The sequence below is a fragment of the Pyrus communis genome, chromosome 12, assembly GCF_041283825.1.
Source record: "Pyrus communis isolate YQ-2024b chromosome 12, ASM4128382v1, whole genome shotgun sequence".
NCBI lineage: Eukaryota > Viridiplantae > Streptophyta > Magnoliopsida > Rosales > Rosaceae > Pyrus > Pyrus communis.
Genome location: NC_142576.1, coordinates 19,230,105 through 19,257,017, shown reverse-complemented (window position 1 = coordinate 19,257,017; position 26,913 = coordinate 19,230,105). Strand labels below are relative to the sequence as shown.

At 37.0% G+C, this 26,913-nt stretch overlaps 3 protein-coding genes across 4 annotated transcripts; 2 read left to right on the top strand and 1 right to left on the bottom strand.

Moving 5' to 3' along the window:
- The first annotated feature begins 1,322 nt into the window (after positions 1 to 1,322).
- On the top strand, positions 1,323 to 9,568 carry LOC137745090 (Adenine nucleotide alpha hydrolases-like superfamily protein). 2 transcript variants are annotated; one of them, XM_088681106.1, is made up of 7 exons: positions 1,323 to 1,701; positions 1,957 to 2,305; positions 2,394 to 2,480; positions 3,258 to 3,379; positions 3,469 to 3,547; positions 4,003 to 4,385; positions 9,173 to 9,568. In XM_088681106.1, exons 1-7 carry the CDS (start codon positions 1,379 to 1,381, stop codon positions 9,219 to 9,221), a joined length of 1,392 nt encoding a protein of 463 aa, XP_088537232.1. In that variant the 5' UTR covers positions 1,323 to 1,378; the 3' UTR covers positions 9,222 to 9,568. The 2 variants fall into 2 exon arrangements, with proteins under 2 accessions (XP_088537232.1, XP_068341065.2); XM_068484964.2 differs by lacking the exon at positions 9,173 to 9,568 and adding an exon at positions 4,825 to 5,248.
- Positions 9,569 to 11,236: 1,668 nt separating this feature from the next.
- On the bottom strand, positions 11,237 to 13,993 carry LOC137745211 (amino-terminal glutamine amidohydrolase). Its single transcript, XM_068485127.2, has 5 exons — positions 13,859 to 13,993; positions 13,560 to 13,665; positions 13,230 to 13,444; positions 12,949 to 13,073; positions 11,237 to 11,712 (listed from the first exon to the last, which is right to left on the bottom strand). The coding sequence occupies exons 1-5, from the start codon at positions 13,930 to 13,932 to the stop codon at positions 11,555 to 11,557; spliced, it is 678 nt and encodes a 225-aa protein (XP_068341228.1). The 5' UTR covers positions 13,933 to 13,993; the 3' UTR covers positions 11,237 to 11,554.
- Positions 13,994 to 14,142: 149 nt separating this feature from the next.
- Positions 14,143 to 15,035, top strand: LOC137745210 (DTW domain-containing protein). Its single transcript, XM_068485126.2, has one exon. It carries the CDS (start codon positions 14,143 to 14,145, stop codon positions 14,950 to 14,952), a length of 810 nt encoding a protein of 269 aa, XP_068341227.1. The 3' UTR covers positions 14,953 to 15,035.
- Positions 15,036 to 26,913: the final 11,878 nt, after the last annotated feature.

The window sequence follows — 26,913 nt, the reverse complement described above, 5'->3', positions numbered from 1 at the left end:
CATACATCAGGTTTGGGATCTATTTCAATTTCTTACAACATCTTCAAAACATTTCACTTTCATACCTTAAGTACTATTTTATTTCAAAATAATACATCCGTTACATTTTCCATCCATTGATCCGTTAAGTGCTGACGTGGCTGTCACATATATGCCACGTGGTTGCTAAATGTCTGCCACGTGGCAAAAAAAAATTTAATTTAATTTTTTAAAAAAACCTGAATTTTCTCAACACACAAAAAAATAAAAGAAACCCATCCCATCTCCCCGCAACCACCTCCCACACCTCTAAACCTACAACAACAACAACAACAAGAAGGAAGGAAGGAAAAAAAAAAAAAAAAAAAACCTTGAAACCCATCCATCCTATCTCCCCGCAACCACCCTCCACATCCCTAAACCTGCAACAACAACAAGGAAGGAAAAACAAAAAAACAAAAAAAAAAGCAGCCCAAACCCAGTCGAAGAAAAAGAAGAAGTTGCTGGCGCTCGACCGACCTACCTTTCCCCCTCCCCTCGCAGCGACCCAGCTGCCTTCCTCCCCACCACACCCCCTCCCCTTGCAACGACCCAGCTGCCTTCCTCCCCACCACATCCCCCCCCCCCCCCCCCCGGCGCGACTGCAAACCAACCGCCTTCGCTCTGTTGGAGTTGAAATTGAAATCCATTTCTCACTCTCTTCTCTCTGTCTCACTCCCCCTTCTTTGTCTTTGGTGGGTTTTGGGTGGCATTCGAACAGAGATGAAGGGTGGGGGTTTCTTGGATGGACGAAAGAGGAGGAGGGATGAACTCGGTTTGGGCATTTTTTTTTTTTCCCTTCTCCTCCTCCTCCTCCTCCTACTTCTTCTTGTTGTTGTTGCAGGTTTAGGGATGTGGGGGGTGGTTGCGAGGAGATGGGATGGTTTCATTTTTTTTTTTTTTTTGTGTTGAGAAAATTTGGGTTTTTTAAAATAAATAAATAAAAAATTTTTTTTTTGCCACGTGGCATATATGTGGCAGCCACGTCAGCACTTAACGGATCAATAGATGGAAAATGTAATGGATGTATTATTTTGAAATAAAATAGTACTTAAGGTATGAAAGTGAAATATTTTGAAGATATTGTAAGGAATTGAAATAAACCCCAAACCTGATGTATGAAAATGTAATTTACTCATAAAGTTAATGTTACTTTACAGTTATACTGATAGAGGGACTTTTAGGGTAAGAATCCGTAACTTAAGGTACTAAACTGCCAATATATAAAATAGAGTGACAATTATGCTACTGAGTCTAAACTAGAGGGTCTCAAGTGTAATTAACTCTCCAAAATCTTTAAACCCTACTAAGCTCTCGAGCTCGGCTCAGGCAGAGAGAGAGAGAGAGTGAGTGAGAGAACATGGCGTGCAGTGCTTCAGGTTGCGAATCAAATTGCTACAAAACCCAACAAGAAGAAGATGAAGATGTCAAAGACAACAACAATTACAAATCAATTTCTACAAACACTAGAAACAACAACAGCAACAGTAATTTGTGCCTCAAGTGCAAGGCCAATCAACCCATCTCTTCCAACACCGACGGCGGCGGCGACGATGCGCGCTTCTGTGCCGATTGCTTCCGCGGCAATCTCTTCGGGAATTTCAGGTTCGCTGTCACCTCCAACGCCATGATTTCTCCTACTGACAATGTCCTCGTTGCCTTCTCCGGTGGCCCTTCTTCCAGGTCCTTCTCTTTCTCTATCTGGATCAATCTTAAACGTTCATCGATTCTGTTTTAATCGTATTTTTGCTTCGTGTAGTAAGAAAATCGACTAATTTGATCAATATAGGGATACCATTATGCGAAAGGAGTGGAATTTTATGTGCGTGTTATGAATTTTGTGCGTGAGATGATTTCGAAAAAATGAATCTTTTAAGAATTTGAAAGATATATTTTTCGTTACGGGTTTATTGAAATTTGGTATATTTTGGGTTCCAGGGTTGCTTTGCAGTTTGTACATGAGATGCATAATAAGGCACAGAAGAATTTCGATGCAAGTAGGGATAGATCGTTGCCAGTTTTTGGGGTTGGAGTTGCATTTGTTGATGAGAGTTCTGTTTATTCTGTTCCGTCTGGTGAAGTAGAAAACGCAATTGAAGATATTAGATTGATCGTGAAAGACCTAGCTCCACCAACAAAAGAACTGCATGTTGTACCAATTGAAAGTGTATACTCTTCAGATTCTGGTGATGGAAGGGGTAGATTAAATCAGTTGTTAGAAGCTGTTCCAGATGCTACTGGGAAAGAAGATCTTTTGCTTCACATGCGGATGTTGGCATTGCAAAAGGTTGTGAATTTTATATAAAATTCAGTTGAAAAATACAGTGAAGGGCATCATATTGAATTCATGCTGAATGTTTTGTTTTGTTTTGAAGGTTGCCTCTGAAAAGGGCTACAACAGACTTGTGCTCGGATCATGCATATCGAGGATCGCTTGCCATGTTATTACAGCCACTGTCAAGGTTTGCTTTTTATGCCTTAAGTTGGATGCGCATTTCCTCCGAAAATAAAATTTCCTATAGGAATTCATGATACTTATAATAAATCTTGTGGATTATATAATTTATATATGCATTGCCCTTCAACACATTTTATTTGAGAATTTGTTCTGTCCCCGTCAAAAATAACAATAACTGGTAATCCCGTTCATAGATCAATGAAATATACTGGTCAATGTAGTGCTTCATGCAATTGCTTTGCATATATTTTGATACGTTGAGAATATTTTTTCTGTTCTGGTGTTGAAGCTATAATTTTTAGCGTTCCAAATATATATTAATTTGCTATTTCTTATTCATTCAAACAATATTTATACAAGCCACCTGACCTGGTTATCCATTCGTTTAATTTTATTTAATTGGAAAAATATAGTTAATTTTAATACAGTTTTTAATTAAGCTGAAATGGTAATAAATTTTATTGCATTAAACAAAAAAAAAAAATTACAGATGAAGTGGGCAAGATGGCCACAACTAACCTAACAAGACATCGTCTCGGAGACTCGGATAATAGATTATGTTGTGTGACATTTAGTAAATTTATTCCTGTATGCAAACGGTGTTCATAGTTTAAACTTTTGTAATTCCATTTGACTCAGCTTTTTGTCTGACTAAAGTAGGAAGGTTGATGATTTTTGGAATGAAAGACCGTTTATATCAATGCTATATATTAGTTTTTGTTGAAGTGTTATGCCGAAACTTCGAAGGTATTTTGATCTTACTTATATTTTCTTTCAACAGGGCCAAGGATATTCTTTACCAGCTGATATACAATATGTTGATGCAAGGTGGGAGATCCCAGTGTTACTTCCTCTTCGTGATTGTCTTGCACGAGAGCTGACCATGCTTTGCCATCTTGATGGGTTTGTAATTTATGCAACTGTATAACTTATGTTAGAATTTTGTTATCCTTACTGAATTATGTGTCTGATCTCTCACCTTGGCAGGGCAGTCTAAAAACTGTGGAGTTGATGAGAAGTCCTAGTACTGGAATAAACGGCTTGGTCTCATCATTCGTGACACTTTTGCAGGTACAAATGGCACTGTTTTTCTCATCATTTATGTGTGATCAAAGATATTTATTAAAGAATGGCTTTGGCATGAAATTTTAGAAAGAACAACTTCACTGGTAGAGTTTAGCATGCACTTGTAGAGCAATTATTGTTTTTGTTCAACAATTTTGGGCGGGTACACAATTAAGCAAGGGTTAATCATTGTTTAGTAAGAAAGATTTGTAAACGGTATCTCCAGTTCCCCTGGAAAAGTTGATAAGGTTCGTTTTAAAGGCTAAATAGTGAAACATTTCTTTTTTCAGTTACTAAAGTGACACTTTTCAAAACATGTTTTTTGTAGAAATATCTTACTGCAAGACATACATACTCTTATTCCACAAGTAATCATCTTTGGTTCTGAACTAGCTGTTATACCTTGATGTTTGGTTCAAACATATCTTAATGGGCAAGTCTGATTGACTTTTGTTATCCAGGAAGAAAATCCTTCTCGAGAGTGCACAATTGTGAGAACTGCTGGAAAGCTTATCCCATTTCATTTTAACGGAATTCAAGAGATAAATGACTCTAAGGTTTCTTTGGAAACTCGAAGGCGTCTGAAGAGATATAACCTTAAACCTAATGAATCTTTTTCCTCAGAGTCATTCTGCTTTATCTGCAATAGCCCACTCAGCCGATCTGACTTGCTAAGTTTGAAGAATTTTGAGGACCATAAAACAAGTTGTGTCTGCTGTTTAAGCTGCCAGTTTCAGATACTTCCTGAAGACCCCTCATCAATAAATCAATTTTTTACTCTTTTTCCTCAGCAGCTGGCTGCTCGAGCAAAGCATGACAATCTTGACCATTACAGTGTCCTCAGGTGAGAATAGTATAATAAATCATTTGATGCTTTGCTGATGGCTTGAATCAATTTCCATTATTTCGTAGAAGCCATGACGATACTGGGTTTAATGCACATGCATGTAATGAGTTAAGTTCGAAAAGAAGAAAACTACTACAAAATGAACTTAAAATTAATCATTCTTTGTCATCTTATACCACAAATCTTCAAACAGAAATCTCAAGATTATCAGAAAACTTATGGGGTTGGCATTCTCAAGAGGGGGTAATCTAGACACTGTCTAGCGCTGAATGGCTGCATATTTCTGTGCTGCGATCATGTACAAAACATTTGATCAGCTTCAGTTGGTCTTTTATGGTGGCATGAGTTACCTTATACCGTTGTGTAGTTGAAGAGAAATACGTCGAAATGAAAGGGCTACTGTCATTTTTAATTCAGCCATTGCGTTTTCTTTCAGGGAACAAATACAAGATTGCTTGCTCTCAGAAGGTGAAGATGAGACTTGAGCCGACTCGCTCATGCCTGGGATCCATTTTTTTTAAAGGTGGTGAAAGATTTGGTTCGTCAGATTGTTTCTAAAGGATAGTGGACTTGTGATGCGAACAACAATCACAGAACTGCAGGTATCAATTGATGGTGTTTGGTTGACATCCGGGGCTGTTCTAACTGTCCAACAGGCCAATAATTTATGTTTGTCTTGATGGCGTGCATCATAGGTTTGAAATTCGAGCTTGGTTCAGTGAGATTGTATCGGGTTTGCGAAATCTTCAGTTGTTTTTTTATTGATAACTAAAAACTGGGAATGGCATAGGCCTGTTTCATCAACACTGTACGAGAAACACTCAATTCTCTGATATTTTGGCATTAGAAGATTGACTAAATTTTGTGCCATTCAACAGATTTTCCAAATTTATTTACACAATTTGAGATTTGAGACCCAAAAAGAAAAAGTAGATAAATCTACTAGTTTGTTACGATAATTGGGAGGAATTTTTGGTATGATCCCAAACCTAGCCCTAACTACGGCAATGGTTCTAGATGGGAGACAAGTAAAAGAGAAATCATTTGACTCTTTTTACTGGCCGTTAGATTAAATAAATCAAATAGTAAAAAGAGAGAGCATAAAGAGAAAATGACGGTATCATTTTCCAAGCGGAAAACAAGTTCCTCTTTGTGTTGGTATGAACAAAGCCTTGTTTTTATTGTCCTTATGACTTCATTCCCGAACCCAACACCCATGGTAGAAAAAATTCTAAGGTTGGTCATCCCGCACCTATGGTTGGAAAAATGATTAGGTTGGGATAATTAGGCAACGTGATTGATTCATCGATTGACATAAGACACATTACGTGGTGTCAGAGGGGTTGGGTGGGGCCAAAATACTGAGAGGTAAGAGTGGGAAGGGTGTTATGTTTCTGAAGCCGAACGCTTGATTTGATAAAACAATATTGGGTGGGGCCAAAATACTGAGAGGTAAGAGTGGGAAGGGTGTTATGTTTCTGAAGCCGAACGCGTGATTTGATAAAACAATATTCGTACAAAACTCAGTAAGGTTTTTAGTTAAAATGGTATGTGAGATTGACATAATTTATCATTTTAATCTTTGATATTGAAAATCGATAGATTGATCTCTGAGTTTGTCTACCGTAAATCAATTCCATATTTCCATTAAAATCTGTCAATATCCTCGTTAAGTGGGAAGGCAGATTCTCTGCCCTCCCACTTCCTGTGCTCTTTTATTTGTGTGGTCACGGTTAAGCCATGTAAATATTTTATATTACTATTCTTTTTTGTCTTATTATCTCTATAAAAAAATATAAAATGTTGACGTGACTTAACCGTGACCACACGAAATATTAGGGCACGGGAAATGAGAGGGCAGAGAATCTACCTTTGTTTAGTGGAGGGTTTTTTTTTTTTTTTTTTTTTTGACAAAAATACTTGGAATTGAATCCGCTCCGGAACTTAGCGTCCGGAGTCTAAGGATCAATCCTAATTGATGTGTAAAAAAAATTAGAATTGTTGATTTGTATATGGTAAATTAAAAAAATAAATTAATAAAAATCGTTAAATTCAATTTGTGCGGTTCAAATTAATTGACGTGTAAACTTAAACGCTAAGGTTTGGATCGAATCAAATTCCAAAATACTTTACCCACTAGGCTTTCTTTATAGTTGTTGACTTTATAAAAGCATATTAGAGTTAGATCTACCTTTTATCTGAGAACCGGAATCATCACAGAGAGTGAAGACTAGAAAAATCTGAATTATCTTCAGCTCACCTCATCAAGCAGAAGAAGATGGCTGAGCTTGGATTTCCGTTAGCAGCCATACTCATTGAAAAGCCTCGGCTCGTTTGATTCAGAGGAGATTTGCTTGATGTGGGGGGTTAAAGCGGATTTGCAAAAGCTTGGGTGCACCATGTCCGCTATTAGAGACTGCTCTTTTATGACGAAGAGAAGCAAGCCTGTGATAAGGAGCTACTCAGTTGGCTACGACAACTTCAAGATGTGCTTAGATGTGCTTAGGATTTGTTGGAGGAGTTAGAGTGCGAAGATTTACAAAGGCAATGTGGTTCGTGATAGTGGCGCAACTAGAAAGGTAAGCCGTTTCTTTTCCCGTTCTAATTCTGTTGCAATACAATTGTGTGGATCATGGAATCAAGCAGATAAGGGACAGATTATGTGAAAAAAAAAAAAAAAAAAAAAAATAGAAGAAGATAAGAACTTTGCTGATTTCTGTGTGTTCCAACGATGCCTACGACTGAAGAAACTGAAATATTTCGTGTTAGTCGCCAAAATCTGTTCCTACCTTGTTGCCCTCTGTCGACAAATTTGGTAACGCGCTCCATTTGATACGATCTGCATTCCACACAACAAGGACAAGCATAAATTTCATATCCTTTAAAGCATCTCGTAGTTGTTCTTGCATTTGATCCAGATACAACCCTTCAGTGATCTTTGTACCCAATGCAGAACAAATGATCTCTTTTGCCAATCTAGTAGTATCAAAAGTCCACTGACATATGCTGCCGCATCCTTAACTCAAAATTCCTTACGACTCTCTCATCGTTGACACCAAATTGGCAAGTGTGGTGTTCCCTAAACCTTCGAATCCCACTATTCGAATAACATATACATTCTCATTATCCCCACCTTGATGATCATCGCTTGGTACCATTTGAAGGTCAACTGTATTTTTCTGTTTCTCATCACCAAGATGACGGTGATGATGAACAGTGCAAAGATCAGCAAAGCTCACATAATCTCTCCTTGATTTCATGACCTACTCTCATGCGAAATGCAACTAGATTAGAACAGGAAAAGAAACGGCGTACCTTTCTGGTTGTGCTACTACCACGAACCATTTGCCTTTGTAAAGCTTCGCACTACCAACAAATCCTCAGCATTAAGAACCACATCTTGAAGTTGTCGTAGCCAACTGTGAAGCTCCTTGTTACGTGCTTGCTTCTCTTCGGCATCCAAGAGAACGTCTTTGATGGTGGACATGGTGCGCGCAAGCTTCGCAAAGCTTCTTCTGTTGCTGTGGAGTCCATAAAGATTTCATGATCTCGTTGCTTTAGCGCCAATCTCCCTTCAGAACAAAATATTGGAAAATGGATTTAACTCGAATGAGAGATGACTTGGGGAAAACCGAGGTAAGTTGTTCTCTAAAATACTGAAGGTATGTTTAATGAGATTGATGACAGGAAGATCACCAACATAGGAAGTGTGACTGATAAAGCATAAGCCTCCTCACTCGTCTTACTATTCTTTAGGTCCCTTAGATGAAGCCATATATTCCTCATCCAAAACCTCTGCTTCTTTGTTTTAGGATTGCCATGACTTGGAATAAAGAATATAAATCCGCGGAACTCCCATTGTTCCGTTTTTATCTGATCAAGTGAGTAACTCCAATCTAATTTGCTCTGCAGTGAACTCGGATAAGATTGATATGAAAATGAGCCCATATGTGAGTCAGAAAGTTTGTTCGAGCATATTTTTGAGAGAATCATTGTCAGATATGCTGGTGGTCAGTTGTTATAAGTTCCTGTTTATAAGGAAAGATAATAATTGTTCTGTTATAAATTCCGTTATGATCTAGTGCAGTCACTAAGAATTATTATCTCCTCTCTTACTCTGCCTTTTTAAGTAGCTAAACAGTTTTGCGCTGCAGGGCTGGTATTGAACTTGTAAAGCTATCTGTATGCACGTAAAAAAATTCACTGACAGAAGCTGCAGTATTTTTATATGTACCAGATGCATCTTGCATGAGGCGCTGCCACTTAATAGTTTCGTGGTTCAACCAACCAAGACGCAGGAAAATCAACAAGTGATTTTGCTGACAGTTTACATCGGACCAGCGAACTCACACATGAACAAACTCAGAACAATTAAGCAAGGGTTGATCATTGTTAAGTAAGAAAGATTTGTAAAAGGTATCTCCAATTCCCTTGGAAAAGTGGATAAGGTTGGTTTTAAAGGCTAAATCGTGAAACTTTTCTTTTTTTCGATTTCAAAATAATGACAATTTTCAAAACATGTTTTTTGTAGAAATATCTTACTGCAAGACATACTCTTATTTCGCATTCTCGCAAGGGGGTAATCTAGACAGAGTCTACCGCTGAATGGTTCCATATTTCTGTGCTGCGATCATGTACAAAACATTTGGTCGGCTTCGGCTTCGGCTTCTGTTGGTCTTTAATGGTGGCATGAGCTGCCTGTATCGTTGTGTAGCTGAAGATAAATAAAATCAAAACTAGAAGTCTACAGTCATGTTTAATTCAGCCATTATGTTTTCTTTCAGGGAACAAGTACAAGATTGCTTGCTCTCAGAAGTTGAAGATGAAACTTGAGCCGACTCGCCCATGCCTGGGATCTTTTCTTCTATAAAGGTGGTGAAAGATTTGGTTGGTCAGATTGTTTCTAAAGGATAGTGGACTTCTGATGCCAACAGCAATCACAGAACTGCAGGTATCAATTGAAGGTGTGTGGTTGACATCTGAGGCTGTTCTAACCGTCCAACAAGGCCTATACTCAATATTTATCTTGATGGCGTGTATCATAGGCTTGAAATTCGAGCTTGGTTCAGTGAGATTGTATCGGGATTGCGAATCATAGGCCTGTTTCATCAATACTGTACAAGAAACACTCAATACTCTGATTTTTTTGGCAGCGCATGCATTACAAGAAGATTGAGCAACTTGTGTGCATTCACCAGATTTTCTAAAATTATTTATACAATTTGAGACTTGGGACCAAAAACAAAATAAATAAATCTACTAGTTTGGTATGACAATTGGTTAGGGATTTTAGTATGGTAACAGCGCCTGACCTAGCCCCAACTACCAGGATGGTGCCATAGAAGAGAGAAGTGGAAAGGGAAAGCATTCCCCAATTTTTCTTTCTCTAGTCGTTGGATTAATAAATCAAATGGCAAACAAAATGAAGAGTGCTAAAAGAGAAGGACAGTACATAATCATTTTCCAAGCGGAAACGACTCACTCTTTGCGTTGGTAGGAGAAATTCGTAGGTTGGTCATCCCACACCCATGGTAGGAGAAATTCTTAGGCTAGGATGACCAGACCACGACTGACCAACGTAAGACACATCGGGTGGTGTCAGATGGGGTGGGTGGGGCCAAAACGCTAGGAGGTGAGAGTAGGGGAGGTTGTTTTGTGTCTTACGCCAGACGGCTATGTGATTTGATAAAACAGTACAAAACTTAGTAGGGTTTTTAGTTAAAATGATATTTGAAATTGGTATAATTCTTTATTTTGATCCCTGACATTGAAAATCAATAAAAATGGTCATTGAATTTGTCTGCAGTAAATTAGTTTTGTCCTTCCATGAACAACTTGTCAATAACGTAAGTGTAGGGTTTGTTTTACAAAATTACTTGGCCACTAGGCTTTCTTTATAGTTGTTGACTATTTAAAAGCATATTAAGAGTTTGATCATATCTTTAACTAAGGACCAGATTCATTAGAAGAAGCAGAAGAAGATAGCTGAGTTTGCATTTCCGTTGGCAGCCAAACTCATTGAAAAGCTCGGCTCCATTGCCTCAGAGATGTGCTTGGTGGTGGGGGTGGGGGTGGGGGTTTAAACTTTAAAGCAGATTTGCAAAAGCTTGGGCGCACCATGTCCACCATCAAAGACTGCTCTTTGATGACGAAGAGGAGCCAAGTACGTATGAGAAGCTATGCAGTTGGCTACGGCAACTTGAAGATGTGCTAAGGATTTGTTGGAGGAGTTTGAGTGCAAAGCTTTACAAATGGTTGGTGAGAGTGGCCCAACTAGAAAGGTACGCCGTTTCGTTTCCTGTTCTTATCCATTTGCATTCCAATTGAGAGCGGGTCATGGAATCAAGGAGACAAGGGAGTGATTATGTGAGCTTAAAGATGATGTTACTGAATTGGCAAAAGATATTCTCAGTTGGGCACTAGGTAGAGAGATTTGTGAAGGGTTATCTCTGGATCAATTGCAAGAAAAACTACCAGACGCTTAACAATCGACCGCCAACATATTTCAGAGAGAATCATTGTTAGATACGCTGGCGGTCGATTGTTATAAAATCCCTTGTGAACTAGAGCAGTCACTAAGAATTATTCTCTCTTACTCTGCCTTTGTAAGTGGCTATACAGTTTGTGCTGCAGTGCTGGTATTGAACTTGCAAAGCTAGCATGCACATCAAAAGCTCTAGTAACAGAAGCTGCAGTATTTGTATACGTACCAGATGCATCATCCATGAGGCACTGCCACTTTATGGTTCCGTCGTTCAACCAAACAAGACGTAGGAAAATCAACAAGTGATTTACTGACAGTTTACATCGGACCAGCAAGCTAACACATGAACAAACTCAGAACAAGATAGAACGAAGGCTGTCCGCTAATCAAATTTAATGCGTAAATATTAGACCCGTCTCATAACAAAATAAAATAAAAATCTTACTAAACAATAATCAACTTCCTGCCTGAAGACTTGCACAGAACTTTGGTACTTGTCATTCAAGTTAAAGATGCAATGCTCTATACAGTCTTTAAGGCGAAATCCAATTCTCAGAAGCATCGAAGAGAAAGGAAAATGCAGCTGGAATGAACTAATCCCAAATGCGATGCAGTAACTCACTCAGTCGGAAGCCAGAAAATAAAGGCTTTACATATACCAGCTGATGAGAATTACCATACATTAAGGAATCTGGGAAAAGAACTCCTCCAGCTGATTTTCTGTTACGACCACACCAAGCTTTTCAGTAAAAACTGCATTGGTCACGTCAACTCCTGTTCTTGTCACCGCATCTGTAGCACGGATCTGAAAGTAACCATCCAGGTTGTGTACAGTCCCATCTGCACAAGTTTACAAAACCCAGGAAAAAATAAATCCAATTCTGTTGTGCATTACTCATCACCTGATGCAGGACAATATGAAGGGATGTAGAAATAGAAGAGATCCGGACTCACTCCGGCCTTTGGCATCACACCAAAGGTGTATTGGAATCACTCCAACAAAGAAACTAGAAAAATTCCGGCATCACAACGGCCTTTAGCTTCACACCGAAGGTGCCTAGGAATCACTACAAGGTTGCTGTGCTTCACACACAAGCAGGAAACCCAGAACTTTTTTTACTAACAATCTTATTTTTAAAAGCTTACAAAGTAGCCCCCTTTATAGGCTAATTGGTACATGAATGTAAAGATCCGCAGTAATATCCTTAGGAATTCTAAAGACTAATTTATGACACCTGATACATTACAATTAACTTGCAGACTACACTGCATTTATTACAAAGGAAAGTAGAAAGACTAATATATTGAATTTTCACTTGGACACTCCATCACCACCTCGCTTGGCAAATAGCTTTTAGAAGTTCAATGCCAGAACAAAATAATTACGCTACTAAGAAAGGGAAAGTAAAAGAGGACATTATAGTTCTTAGTTGACTGCTCTAGCTCATTAGGATTTATATAAAACTATTCTCCGTCTCTATAAACAGAAGATATAACAATCGACCATAAGAAGCTTGATTTCAGCTACTTTCTAGATATCAAACAAATTTCTTAACTCACATATGTGGCTCAATTTTCAATCTTATCTGACATTACTACAAGAGCAAAATTAGATTGGATTCCCTCTCTTGACCGCATAACGAAACAAAGGGAGTTCCAAGAAATGACAATCCTAAAATCAAGAATCAGATAATGGTTCTCAAGTGACTGATGTAGCTCATTAGGGAATATAAATATATATATATATATATATATATATAATTATTCTCTTTTATTATTAACAGAACTTATAACAATCGCCACAAGAAGCATGATTTTGGCATGAACCTGAACTCGGCAAGTTATGCACCTTCCATCTACTTATTACTAGTAGGAATCAATAGTGGCTATTGAATCACATAAGTTTCAATCTTATCTGACATTACTATAAAAACAAATTAGATTGGAGTTGCTTGATCGCAAGAAAAAGAAAAAAAAGGGAGTTCCACACATTTTAATTTTTCCAAGAAGTGACAATTCAAAACGATTGCACCGTCATCAAACCATATAAAAGCATCAGAGGAATTTAGCACTTACCCTGCGCAACAATAGGCTGATACAGAGGAGGTTGACGAAGCCAATTTCCATTAGAATCTTTCATGTGTCTTCTATCAGAAGCAAAGAAACGAAGGAATATTGGGGCATGCACAATCCGGAAACACCTGCATCACGTTAACCGCAAAGATATCAATATAAATAGAGGGTAACAAACTTATAAGATATATGGTATGTTATGTTGCAATAACCTCACAACATAACATCCCAAGTATCATTAGAACATTTGCCTATAAATGCAAAACAGACAAGTGATGAAGTACCTTCGCAATTCAGCAAAGGTCTGAAATGAGGGGCAGAACGTTTCCAAGACATAGGTTGCTAAAGGACAAGGAAATGCAAGACTCGAATCCAAATCCCACACTAAATGAGTTGCGGGTGTGTCACCACTGCCTTTTTTCTGCACGCAAATGACATGATAATCCCACAGAACAACCCCATCCGCTCGATTGCTGGCCTTCTGGCGCCACAACGGGATCTGCACCATTTTATTTACACCAGAACAAACGCTAAGTTGTTAAAAACAAGACAAATAAGACACAAATTTTAAGACAAACGGCGAGTGGGGTAACATGGGAACACAAAATACATGCCTGTTTCTTGTCATTGGAAATGAAAACGACGAAAAGATCAGAACCCTGTGCATCTGCGATGCCCTTTTTGCACAGCTCCTTGCAAAGCAAGTACACATTCTCCTCACTACACGGACAAAGTGTACAAAAAGGGTGATTAATTTGATTAGCAATTGAACAACAGCACAGAACAAAAGCCGAAAACCAAAAACAGAAAACGCGGGTTAGGCCAGTTCGCGGGGGCAGTGTTCCCACCACTTGCATCCAAGTTCGAATAAAAAAAGGCCTAGTTGATTGGTTGATTGGTTTTACTGACGTACCAGTAAAATGGGGTGTGATGGAACTGAGAGATGTCGCAGGAGCTCTCGCTTTCTTCCAACTTTGACGTCGTCATCTCACTCTCTCTCCCTCTCCCTCCGGGGCCTCTCTCCCTCTCCCAGTGGAATTGAATCTCACTTCCAAATTTAGTACCCAGCGCCCCCAACGACGCGTCGTTTCTAAACGCACCAACGACGCCTTCCTTGCTCTAAGCCTCTACCTAGGGCATAAAAACGAATCGGTGCCGTTGGTCTCCGCACAGCATCTTAACCAGCGAGCTTCATAGATGGAATCAGAAGACCTCAACAACCTTGACATATCCTCCGACAGCGCCGCCGCCCAAGCCGATCCGACGCCGCGTGGGCCCAGGCCCATATGCAGCAACTGCACCCGACCCGGCCCAGTATGCCTCTGCCAATCTCTCCCGGCCCAGCCCATCCAAACCCAAACCCATGTCATAATCCTCCACCATCCCCACGAAGCCAATCACAAGCTTTCCACAACCCCAATCCTCACCAAATGCCTCTCCAACGCCACCGCCATCATCGGCCGCAAGCTCCGGCCAGGCCTCTCGCCGCTCCTGGACCAATCCCCTCCCGCCATATACCTCTTCCCGCCCACCAAATCCTCGCCCGCCGTCACCCTATCGGACCTCGCCGCCTCCCCTCTCCCTCGCGTTCTCGTCGCGTTCGACGCCACGTGGAAGCACGCGCGGGAGATGGTGAAAGCGAGCGAGGAGTTTTTGTCGGCGTTCGCGACGAGGGTTTGTTTGGATGTGGACGAAAGCGCGTGCGGTGGGAGCATTTACGACTCGGAGTTGGTTCTGAGGAAGGAGCCGTTCGGCGGGTGCGTGAGTACGTTGGAGGCTGTGGCCAGAGCTCTGGGTGCGCTTGAGCCCAACGGGGTGGAGATTGAGGCCCAGCTTATTGGGGTTTTGAGGGACATGGTGGGTTTGCAGGCGGGCTATCTTAATAAGCCCATAAAGCCCAGGCCCAAGTTGTTGAAGAAAGGCAAGGAAAAACAAAGGCTCAGGATTGAGAGTGAGAGTGAGGGTGAGAGTGAGAATTCTACACCGTCGGGTCACGGTCGAACTTAGGACCGCACTCGATTGGCGAATTGCCCCTTCAAGTTGGATATGACATTGGATATTGTTTTTAGTGAATTGCCTTTTGTTCTTTATTTCTGGCTTTTGTATTTCCTTATTTCATTTGTTTGTTTTGTCCACTCACAACCAAAACCCTAAGGCTGCGTTTGGTACGCGAAAGTAAACTTATTGGAAATCATTTTCCACCGCTTTCTCGAGTAGGAGGGAAACGCAAAATTTCTATCCCGTGTTTGGTAAGAATAAGAAAGCAGGTTTGAAATATCATTTTTCCGGATGTAATGGAAATTTAAATTGTTACGGAAGACAAATTTGTCATAAAAAAAGACAGCAGTCCATGCATCTTTTGGTTTCCTGTGAGGAAGAGGGATTCACTTTCCCCTATTTTCCCGTGACACTGGAAATTATTTCCCAACCTTGGACTTATTCCACATGAAAAGTCAACCATTTTCATTCCCAAGCTCTGTTCCTAGCGTATCAAACGTAGCCTCAAAGGAAATATACTCTACTTCTTCAAACAATTCCATAAAATGGTTAAGGCTGTCGGTTCGCTCTTTTGTACTCAATTTTGAATTTTATTTTGCTAGAAATTATAAATTATATTAGTGTAGAACATCTGCTTCTCATACAAATAAAGATTTACAATATAAATACATTAGAGGTCGTATTCAACTTTTTAATGTAGTGTCCAACAGTGCACCGACCAGACCGTCATGATGTAATACCTCGGAACAATATCCTCTTCATTTGCTTTATCATCATGTGTACAACTGTCATGGCATTGTAACTTACAAAATGGAAAATATGAAGAAATACTTAATATTTTAGTAAATTAGTCAAAGTATATTGTATTTTTCTATCATTATAATATAAACGATAATTGGATAGTCTTGGGGCTTAGACTCTTCCTATAGCGTTTCGTATATAGAAAAAAAAAAAAAAATTATATCCGAGACGCAATGAGTAAAAAGAAAAATCTTATGCACATGAAAAACTCAAAAATCTACTACTTGCAAAGTAAATTGCATTTTTAAATAATAAAAATGACCTAGTCGTAATGACGAGATTTGTATCTCACATTTTTTTTTTTAAACAAATGATATTATCTACCCTGAGGAGGAGGGGGTAACCTTAGCCTGATAATGGGCTAGCAATAATTGGATTCAAATTCACCTTTGGCTAAAATCTCTCAGTTTTAAATAAAGAAAAATACCAATTTAATATCACTAGACCGCGGTTCTAAGTTACTATTGATTGATATATATATATATATATATATATATATATATATATATATATATATAATTTTTTGAACAAACGATAATATCTACACTAAATGGAGGGGTAGACTTAATCTTACAATAGACTAGTAGTAATGTGATTCAAATTCGTCATTGGCTAGAGCGTAGTACTAAATAACAAATTGTTTTTTTGCGTCCTTTTTGTGGGGGATGGTCCATAAACTTTGTTATAGTGGCAATGTGTTGTGAACACAACCTTCTAATTCTATGCAGTTTGTAAATTTCTACATTGAGACCTCCCACGTGGAGGAAGAAATGGATGTGGACCAATGATTCAAGGAAGACTGATCCAAATGTGCATATAGGCACCACATGGCACGTGATATGTTCACCTTTGTGCACTCCCAGTTAAAAGCTCTCGCACTATTGTGTAAAAGAACTGCTTTTTCTGATGTTCTTCCGATTAGTTGGTTTAGCGGCTTTTCGTTTCAAATTTGTTTCCAACTTGTAGAGATATAATCACGATATATTTGTGATGAGATTGATATTAAATTGTGTTTCATTGTAGCTTGTTATAAAAATTTATATACAAGTTTCACCTTCTTTTTCTTCCCTCCTACCCCCATTGGCTTAAATGCTATATAATTCATTTGGTCTTTTAGTTATTGTGTTTCGGTTAAGCTAATATCGTGTATTCTGTTGAATCAACATTAAAAAGACACTTAAAAGACAAAATGGGGTAAGCATTTCGGCTAATTTATTCTGTGTATTTTCAAATTTCGCTTATTTGGTTACTTTGCTTTTAATTCGGGTTGATTTGACGAAAAAAAAAAATTGTAGTTCGGGTTGAAAATGATTTTTTTTTCTTCTTCTAAGTTTTGGCACAACAACCCAAAATGTTGGAGAGTTCGTACCAAATATAGAAGGGTTAAAAAGGATTTTAGTTAGAGCGACTTCACTTTTCTCATACTCTAGACTAGCATACTCTAGTCTAGCTTGTTAAGAGCATTTTCAAGAGAAACTCTAAATTTTTGTTAAACTAGCAAGTGAACAGTGTGAAAAACTATTTTAGTTACTCAGTTTAATTTTTTTATCTCCAACAACTCTCTATTTTGACAAACTTTGAATATTTTATTATTAACGATTCAAACTCAACCCACTCATTTTCTAAAACAATATTTTATCTCTTCCTTTTCTTTTTGCTCAATGGTCCATCAAGAATTTTATTATTTTTCCAATATTTAGCTGATGAACAGTTGCTCTGTAAATTTCAAGAGTGATTGTTCATTTTTCTATAATACAGACTCTTTTATACAGTTTGTTGGCGATTTTTTTATTTTTTATTTTTTTATTTTTTTATATTTGACTCTTTAAAATAGAGTTTTGATTGTATTACAGCAGCCCCAAATATTAAGTCAAGTGACCAATTTTCGTAAGTTATCACTATTAATGCACATTGTAGAACTTTAACCCCTAAAAAAGAATATTAAAATTTCCGAAATGGTTTGTTTAAAAATTATTTGAAAACCAAACCAAAGCTAGGGTTGAAAAAACCTAGCCGTATAGAGCAAAACTCAAAGAAAAATTCTCTGCTGCCGGAGCCTACTTTGACTTTGAAATCAACGACAATGTTCTCGAAATCATTCTTGTTCTCTTCTCTCTCCTTTTCTGTTTACTTTCTTTGGTGTAGAATTGTCGCAGTGATAAAAGACGGATTTTGGGCTAAAAGCCTAAAATAGTCCTTGAGATTGACACAATTTCTCACTTTGGTCTAAGATTTAAAATCAATAAAAATAGTCCATTATATTATCCACGATCAACCATTTTGGTCCTTATGCGAAAAATCTTCAATATAATTGAAGAAACCACCAGAGGGGTTGATTGAAAAATATTCTCAATTTAATGGAGATTTTTCACGGAATGACCAAAATGATTGACATGAACAATCTCAATGACCACTTCCATCAATTGTAAATATCAGGTGTGAAGCCAAAAATAATCACAAGGCGACACGTGGATCTTTGGGTTAAAAGGACAAAATTATCCTCGAGGCATACCAGGATGCCTACGCGCGAGCAGCGGGCAATCAACCCTCAACCAAGTCAAAAATGCCCAAAATAGGTAATAATTCAAAACCTATTTCATCCATCTTCTCCACAAGGTAAACCCCAAAACATTCCTTTTAAATTATGTTAATTAGCTAATTAATAGATTTATTACCTAATTAATCTATTAATGGCTAATTAAACTACCAATTAACTACAAAATACACTCAAAAACACCACAAAGGGTTGGCCACCTTCTCCTCCCATGCCCTATATATAATACCCTATTTTCTCTAAAAACCTAGGTCTTGACTCTTGCTAAACACTCAAAAATTCCCTAAACATTTTTCTCTCAAAATTCTAACGTTGGCATCAGAGGTTCCAAGATCAAGGAGGAAGAAATTTGCATCCACAAATTGTTGCTTTCATTGAGAGTTGAGTCCCACACTCGTAGAAGACTCTCGCATCCAAGGTTTTTCTATTTTTCTTGTCCATTTGTAGATTTTTCGTATGTTTTTATTATTAGAATTTTTTATTTGCAAAAATTCTTTGATAAAACGTAAAAGAGAAGTACAATGGCTAAATGTGACAATAAGGGGAGTGGCACCACCACCATAAGTTCTTTTTCAAAGAACTTTACCAAAGGTGATATTTGTTTTGTAGGTGCAATTTTGTCCAAGATCAAGGAGGAAGAAATTTGCATCCACACTAGGGATCAAAGTGAAAAGTTATATCAATCTTAAAGACTATTTTAGCTAAAAGCCACAAAAGAATCACCATATAGATGAAAGATATATTTTTTTAGCATTGAAAGTCAAATAATACTAAGGTCTTAGGTCCCGTTTTATGATATATTAGTCTATTGCCACACACTAATGCGTGTGACAATTTACTTTTTTTTGTTGTTTAATCTTAATTATTTTTTCAATGTTTTATATACGTGGGGTTGTTTTCTTTTGCTGTGCTACAACAAAAACACTTATTCTGACCTAAATTTTGAAAAAGAAAAAAAGTTATTTTTGTGTTTACCAAACATATTTTTCACTCTATGATTTTACATAGCTGCTTTTTTTTTTTTTTTTGTAAATTCGAGCAATCTCAAGCCCATACTAAGTGGATTCTCAATGTTCTCTAAAAAAGAACTTGGTTTTTTTATTAGCATGCTTCTATTAAAAGGGCTTCCGGAAAAAAAAAAATATATATATATATATGTATATCTGAACTGAAAAACATTTACAGCATAAACCTTTCAAATAGGCTTTAAATTATGGAATGAGGATCCTCTTCGGATCCTCTTTGTGAGGCTTTCGGAATCCTCTAATCGCATATGTTCATCATATATCGTGCGATCATAAATTATTGTAAATCTTTTTATTTAAAATTAAATATAAACAGTACTTGACGAAAACTGGCTGCACATTGTACGATAAACATATATGATTGAAGGATCTCTAGAATCCTCATAAAAAGAATCCGAAAATGTTCCTCATTCTAAATTGTGTACTAACCTATCCAAAGAAATGTAACTTGGAATTCTTCAATAATTAAAAAGAACTGTTTGAACATTCTCAAAGTCCTAGTACCGCAACTATAGCACGAGCCTCCTTTGAAATTGTTGAGTGGACCCACCCCTTTAATAAACCAAAACCTGTTGCATGAACAGATAAATTAGCTTTTGGTATGAAAATGTAGCACCTAAGCAAAGTCATGTCAATTAACACTTCGGATGACACATATCACACACATTGTGTGGAATTTGGATTTAGAAGATTATGAACAAACTTTGTTTAGTCTCTTTATTAGTCCTACATTAAACCCTACCAATTTCTTTTAAATAGGGTTAAATTCACTAAATACCAAAATATCATTGGAGTCTTCACCTACTCTCTTTTGTCGGAATTAAATTTCACCACCACCACCGTGGATGGATGAGTGCAAGAAGGACTATCTATAAAAGAGACAAACAACTAAGAATTTCTAGGTACCGGTGTTGCACCGGCCAAAGTATTTTCAACGATTAAGTCAGTAAAAGATCTTACAACTTAAGCATTGGGCTAGAGAGCGAGTGTGCAAAATATTATAATACTTTTGATGAACCCTAGTTATGTGTATTTATACTAGTTGAGAGAGAATCATTTTATGATAATGAATATGTATAAAGCTGGTAGAATCCTAAACGATATATAGCATAAGATATCATTTCCTTGTATGAGTGTGATTACTTAAGCCAATCCTTAAATTATAGGAACCTCCATTCTAGAGTCCATGGTGTGATGGCAATGTTGGTCCGTTTATGTAACCCAACCTAATCAGAGATGACTAGCCCATGTGGAGGTGCTCATATTTCGATTTATCTTACTCCGGCTAAGAAAAATTTCATGGTTCTAGATCGCTCTCTCTCTCTCTCTCTCTCTCTCTCTCGTAAAACGATATATTTATACAAAGGAGCATAGTATTGATCTAGACCATCAAATAGGCTAGTTATAATAATTGATATCGAACTCACTATCAACAAGAGTTCAACTTAAATTTTGATCAACAAAAGGCATGATTATGGTTTCTATTTATGTTGTTGCCAAAATCCTCTTGCCTTCAGTTTTTGTTCCGTATTTGTCTTTGCATTCAATGATCAGCCAAATGAAAATTAAAAATATGAAAAGCAGGAAAGCCACAATGGACTATATAGTTTTCTTTGGAAAACGGCGCCACCACTTGATTTATGCTATCAAATATCAAGCCGAAGTGTTATATTACTTGATGAATTTGTGAATTTGTATTTAGGGAATTGAAAATTCATTCATATTTTAAGAGAGGCCAATTGGGCTTTTAGAGTTGGATTGCAGTTCTACAGACCAACAAGCGGAGGAGGAACAAGAAAGAAAGAAAATGACTTACTCTCAAAAGTTTCACACGTAGACAACAATGTGATAAAGATGGACGGAATATTTGATGAAAAATTAAAAAACACAACGGTAGGGGAGAATTTGGCTAGTAATACAAGTGGATGGGGGTAATTGGCTAAAATAAAAATTCAAAGATGAAAATGACACTACCTTACAAGTTCGGAAAGCAAATCGACAAATATCTTATATTGTTAATTCAAGAACAAGAAATTGCAGCAATGTGTGATGATGTTGACTAAAAGATAAATGATCTTACATTTAGGAGAACTTTTTAGTATGATGGTCACACCACCATGTGTTCGTACTAATTCATGTATGATAATATTATAATACGTAGTTGACGTGATTGAATGTATTGTATTAATACAATCTATTTTTTTTATGGTATATTATTTGGAAAAATAACTAAAGAAAATAAAACGTGAACTATGCTTAAAGTTAACACGTATTTTCTAGTGTAGAAATCTTATCATTGTCATGTTAGGTAAAAACTTTGCGTATATGTAGATAGAGAATCGGTACAAAAAGAATGGTAGTTCAAAAAACTCTAGCTTCTAAGCAAAATCTTGTATTGACTTTTGTGGAACTCTTTTGAATATGCAATATACGTGATTGAATTAAATTATACCCACACAACACAAATGATCATAATGGCTCATAAAAAAATTTCCACATCCAATCCATGACTAAAATAAGTTTTTTTAGTTTTACTTTTTTTAATGTAGAAGGAAAAATAGCCTCCCACCAATTTATCATTACAAAGTTTTGCTAATCTCTATCAAGAAATAACAATCTAGTCAGGTGACTCTTCAAACCAAACCATTTAGCGATACAACGATATCCTAAATCGAGCAAGTTTTTTTAGATAAAAACTAAATTGAGTTTAAAAAGGAATTTACTAGAACACAATAAAAGACAATAATTATATTCAGACACAAACCATGATACACTTGCTAACATATTCTTTCATATACCATTATATGCTAGACCTATATGTATTAGTAAATGTCAATCTTGTGTGTCTAAGTAACATTACGAAATTTTTATAAAACTATAATTACTCAATAAAAATGTAGACATGGTGTAGCTAATATTGTTTATGAATGCGATTGCGTAAATCTAGAAGTAGATTCCAATACGATTTAGGAGATCTATTTCCTTTAGGACTTCTATTACTTGTGAGGCAAGTAAACCTACCTAATTAGTATAAATAAAGGCATAAAGCCACAAGGAAGTGTGTGCAATGCATAACCACCAAGCTCTCTATTGTTTCTCTCTGTTGTCATCCATCTTCTACCTTTACTCTCTGAATTTTCGTTCAACACATTATCAGCACGAAGTGTATCTTTGAAGGAAGTATCGAGTCAAGAACATTATTGTAGCAATCGCAATCCAAGCATCTTTTATACTTAATCTTTTCTAAAGTTTTTTAAGCCTTTATGCATGTTAATCATCACATAAAGCATGAACTCCAGTTTTGAATTATATATCTTGATATGTTTGTGATGGATTATTGTGATTTGAAATTTGATTGCTTAAATTGTATATATGTGTGGAAAAAAAAAAAGGAATTAAAAAACCCTAACCCATGTGAGCCACGACTTCGAGTTGCGTTGCGTGCTTGAGCTTAGCCCAAACTAAACGATGACATTTTGTTCGTCTTCTTCCTCATGTCGAGGCTAGATGCCATCTCCAATTTCTGTTGAGACATCGTACCAGAGGTGTTGGGTGGTTGGGAGCTCAAGATTCCATTGAATCTCTTTCATAGCAATCTTGTGCAAAACACCTTCTCTACATTTCTTGCCGAAAATATTGTTTTACAATAACAATATTAGGCACAAAACTTTCAAAAGTTTTCAAATTTGACATATGTCTTGCTAATAGTTGAAAATAACCAACTTCTGATGGAAAACCATCAGTCCCACCCAACTAGCTCAAACGCTGCTCCTTTGCATGAAGCAAATGCAAGTGTGCATCAAGGACCAAAATGCTGAAATAGGCATAAAGGATGCGATAAAGGTGCTTCACCCAAATCTGCAAATAGGGGAGACAAACTTGAAGGCCAAGCAAAGAGTGTGAAATGCAATTCTAAGCGTGACTCTTTGTCTCTTAAGGCTCAAGACCTTAAGAATAATGGTAAAGTAAAGGAGTTGACTACCAAGCGAGTTAAGAGAGTTCTTTTTTTTTTTCTTCCCAAACATTGATATGTGCTACTGTTGTGGCTTTAGTAAACAACAGTTCAAAGTTTTCAAGGCCTTAATGCATGTTGTGAAGGAATACCACACTAAAAGGCAAGCTAGAAGGCCAATTTCGCTCGAGAGACAAATTTCGCCCAAGTTGAGAATCCTAAAGTTACAACGTTGGTGATTTCTTATTTCCATGAGGCTAGTGCACCTATGGAGGATTAGATTTTGACATAAGGCCAATATTGGCTGAAATTTAACGATGTTTTTTTTGTCTAAGCTTGTGAAAATTTTTGTTTCCGGTTTCTAAGTTTTGTGTTGATTGATGCATCGATATGTTGGTCACATGTTTTTCTATGTCCACACACAATGTTGCTTTTGCAAAACTCCTGGAGCAAATTATTAAGATGAGGGTTCACCTCCCATTAAGTCAATTCAAATGGATAATGCCGGAGAGTCTACGTAAAAGACTTTTGACAACTATTGCATGTCTTAGGGTGTTGGATTTGAATATCATGTTCCTCATGTTCACATCCAAAATGGTCTTGCAGAAGCGTTCCTAAACTTCCTTCAATTAATCGTTAGGACATTAGTCATGCCAACCAAGCCTTTGATTTCTGCATGGGGCATGCATATTTACATGCAGCAATGCTTGTCCGCCTGCCTCATCACCACCTAACCCTCCTTATCGCTCTAGTTGGTTATTGGATATGAGCCTTAAGTTCACACTTACATGTGTTTGGGTGTGCCATTTATGTGTCAATACCACCGTCATAACATACCAAAATAAGTCCGCAAAGGAGGTTGTCAATATGTCAGTTATGATTCACCTTTGATTATTTGGTACTTAGAGCCTTTGATAGGCTTACTGCTAGATTTGTGGATAGTTACTTTAATGAGACAATTTTTTTGCAGTTAAAAGGAGAAAAGAACGTCAACTTTCATGATAAACATAGCAGATTAGCATGGTTGGTAGCCATTATGCCTCAACTTGATTCCTGTACTCCGCAGTGTGACATTAAAGTGCAACGTATTCTAGATCTTCAGAGCTTAAACTTAAAGCATGCCAGATGTTTTTTTTGTTCTAGCAAGAGTGACGAGGTCACATATACCACTTGTAAACGTGTCAGTAAGGATTGAAGTGCTAACATGGCATCAAGGCAATGTCCTAGAACAACGTGCTCCAACCACCTTTACACCACAGGGTTGGCCCGAATTATCTTTTATATATATTATTGCAACCTTTCTTAGTGATAAATTAATCGATATACTATGTAGTGGAATGCTTTTTATCCCTAATTGTTATGGAGAACAAATGGCGAAATATAATTGATTCCTCTATTTAAGTGGTTTTCACTTCTCCTTATTCATGTTCCTAACTCTTCCCCGGATAGTTCCCAATGTTTGGCATTTTCCATACTTCGTGGGTGCAACATCAATAGATTTTTTGATCACATGTAATGATCGTGCTAACACATTTACAGCTAGCCAATCAACTGCCCCAACTTAGAAGTGAGGTAGACCAGTGGGTTTGAAGTAATATGGCATAGCCCAATCCTAGTTGAATCGTTATCTCTTTTACTCCAACGCATATGGTTATTATAGACTACGGTTCGGGAAGAGACATAACCCCCTCTCAAGAATTAAGATATTTTGGTCAATTATGCTTATTTAGATGCACTTTGTACTAATAATAAAATGATCATTGACTATGCATTTGCGTATATTGTAGCTATTGAAATTATGCAAAGCAACGATATCAAACCACGTTCCATACACGAATGTCAGCGTAGAACAGATTGGCTAGAATGGAAAGAAATAATCTATGTTAAATTTGATTATTTAGCAAAGAGAAAGGTGTTTGGTGTTTTACAATCCACACCTCCAAACATGAAACCGGTTGGTTATAAGTGATTTTCATAAGGAAGGGTAATGCGAAGAATGAAGTAGTGCGATACAAGGAATGCCTTGGGGCGCAAGACTTCTCTCAACGCCCTGAAATTGACTACGAGGAGACGTATTCTCCCGTAATTCTCCCATAATGTGCAAGGATATGCAAAATGAAAGAGTTTTTGTTTTCAAGGTTGTGAAGCCTTTCTCAAAAGTTTAAACCTTGCCAATAGAACTCAAAGCTTGCATGTTATTCCTTTTACAAAATCCTCAATTTTCATCGATCATCGTGAGGAAATTGTGTTGGAACTTTGGCTTAATCTATTGCCTTCAAGATTTATGTTGATGATGTGTTCAGTAAGTTTTTCCACGTCAGAACTCTCTTCCATATAAACTAAGTGTAGAAAAACCAAACATTAAAAACCATTCAAATTATGAGAAGTTTACCAAAATAATTATGAAAAGAAATAAAACAATAGTACTATACCATATAAAAATATATTACCTCATTTTCCAAATAGCCAATCTCGTGTGCACAACAAAGTTTGAACTGTTTATGGTAACAATGAACTATGATACTAATCTAGTACTCTACCCCAATACTAAATGCAGATTCTGATGCAACAGTTGAAATTGGAATTGTGAACACATTTCATGCTAACTGAGAAAGTATCGAATAATGAAAATGCTCCATTTGCCACCAAGAAAGAATATCTATGTCTACTTTTCTATCTATTCTTTTATCCTCCAAATATTTTTGCAATTCATTTTTTTTCAATCGAACTTGAACCATCGTAATTATTATCAAAATCCTACATCATAAAAAATAAAAATGAAAACGTAATAAGAATCATGCATCATGTCAATTTCAAATATAATATCAACACTTTTTATAGTACTACTACTACAAATATATAAAGTAAATAATAACAAACTTAGGTTACCTCAGAGAGAACATCTCCAGATTCTGTTTGATGAATAGGCACTGAATTCACTGGAGTATTTGAATTTTCAAGATGCAAAAGTTTTTCCAAGTACACACCAAAAAGAACATTCAATTTGTCATTAACCTTTGTAAATTTGACCGAATTCACACCAGGAAGCTTTGTGTAAGCCCAATCCACAAAATGCAATTTATAACGAGGGTCTAAGATGATTGCAATTACCAAAATCAAACTGTTCTCTGACCAATACTTCTCAAACTTCATGTACATGTAAGTCCTCATCTTATTCATGAAACTTTCAGAGTCATCCATGGCTGCCTTAATTTGAAGTTCGATTACGAACACCTTAGGGAAGAACAAATTTGATGTGGGGTACCTTGTCCTAGAGAATAAGTACGTAACCTCGTAAAAGTACCCCAAAAACTTGGAAATCTTCATTATTTTATCCCACTGTTCAGAAGAATGACAACTAATAAAATTGGAATCACTCAACCCTAAATGAATCAAAGCATATTGATAGAAAATTGCACTATCTAGCATAATATAGATTGAGTTCCATCTAGTAGGGACATCTTGTCTCAAACCTCTCGTACTATCCAATATCCCTAATGTCTAACACATTCATAAAACTTTAGTTTCCTAGCTCAAAGCCCTTTATATATTTGATGCATTCACAAATCTTTATCACCGAAGAATCAATTTATTTAAGTCCATCTTGGACTATCAAATTCAAAACATAAGCACAACAA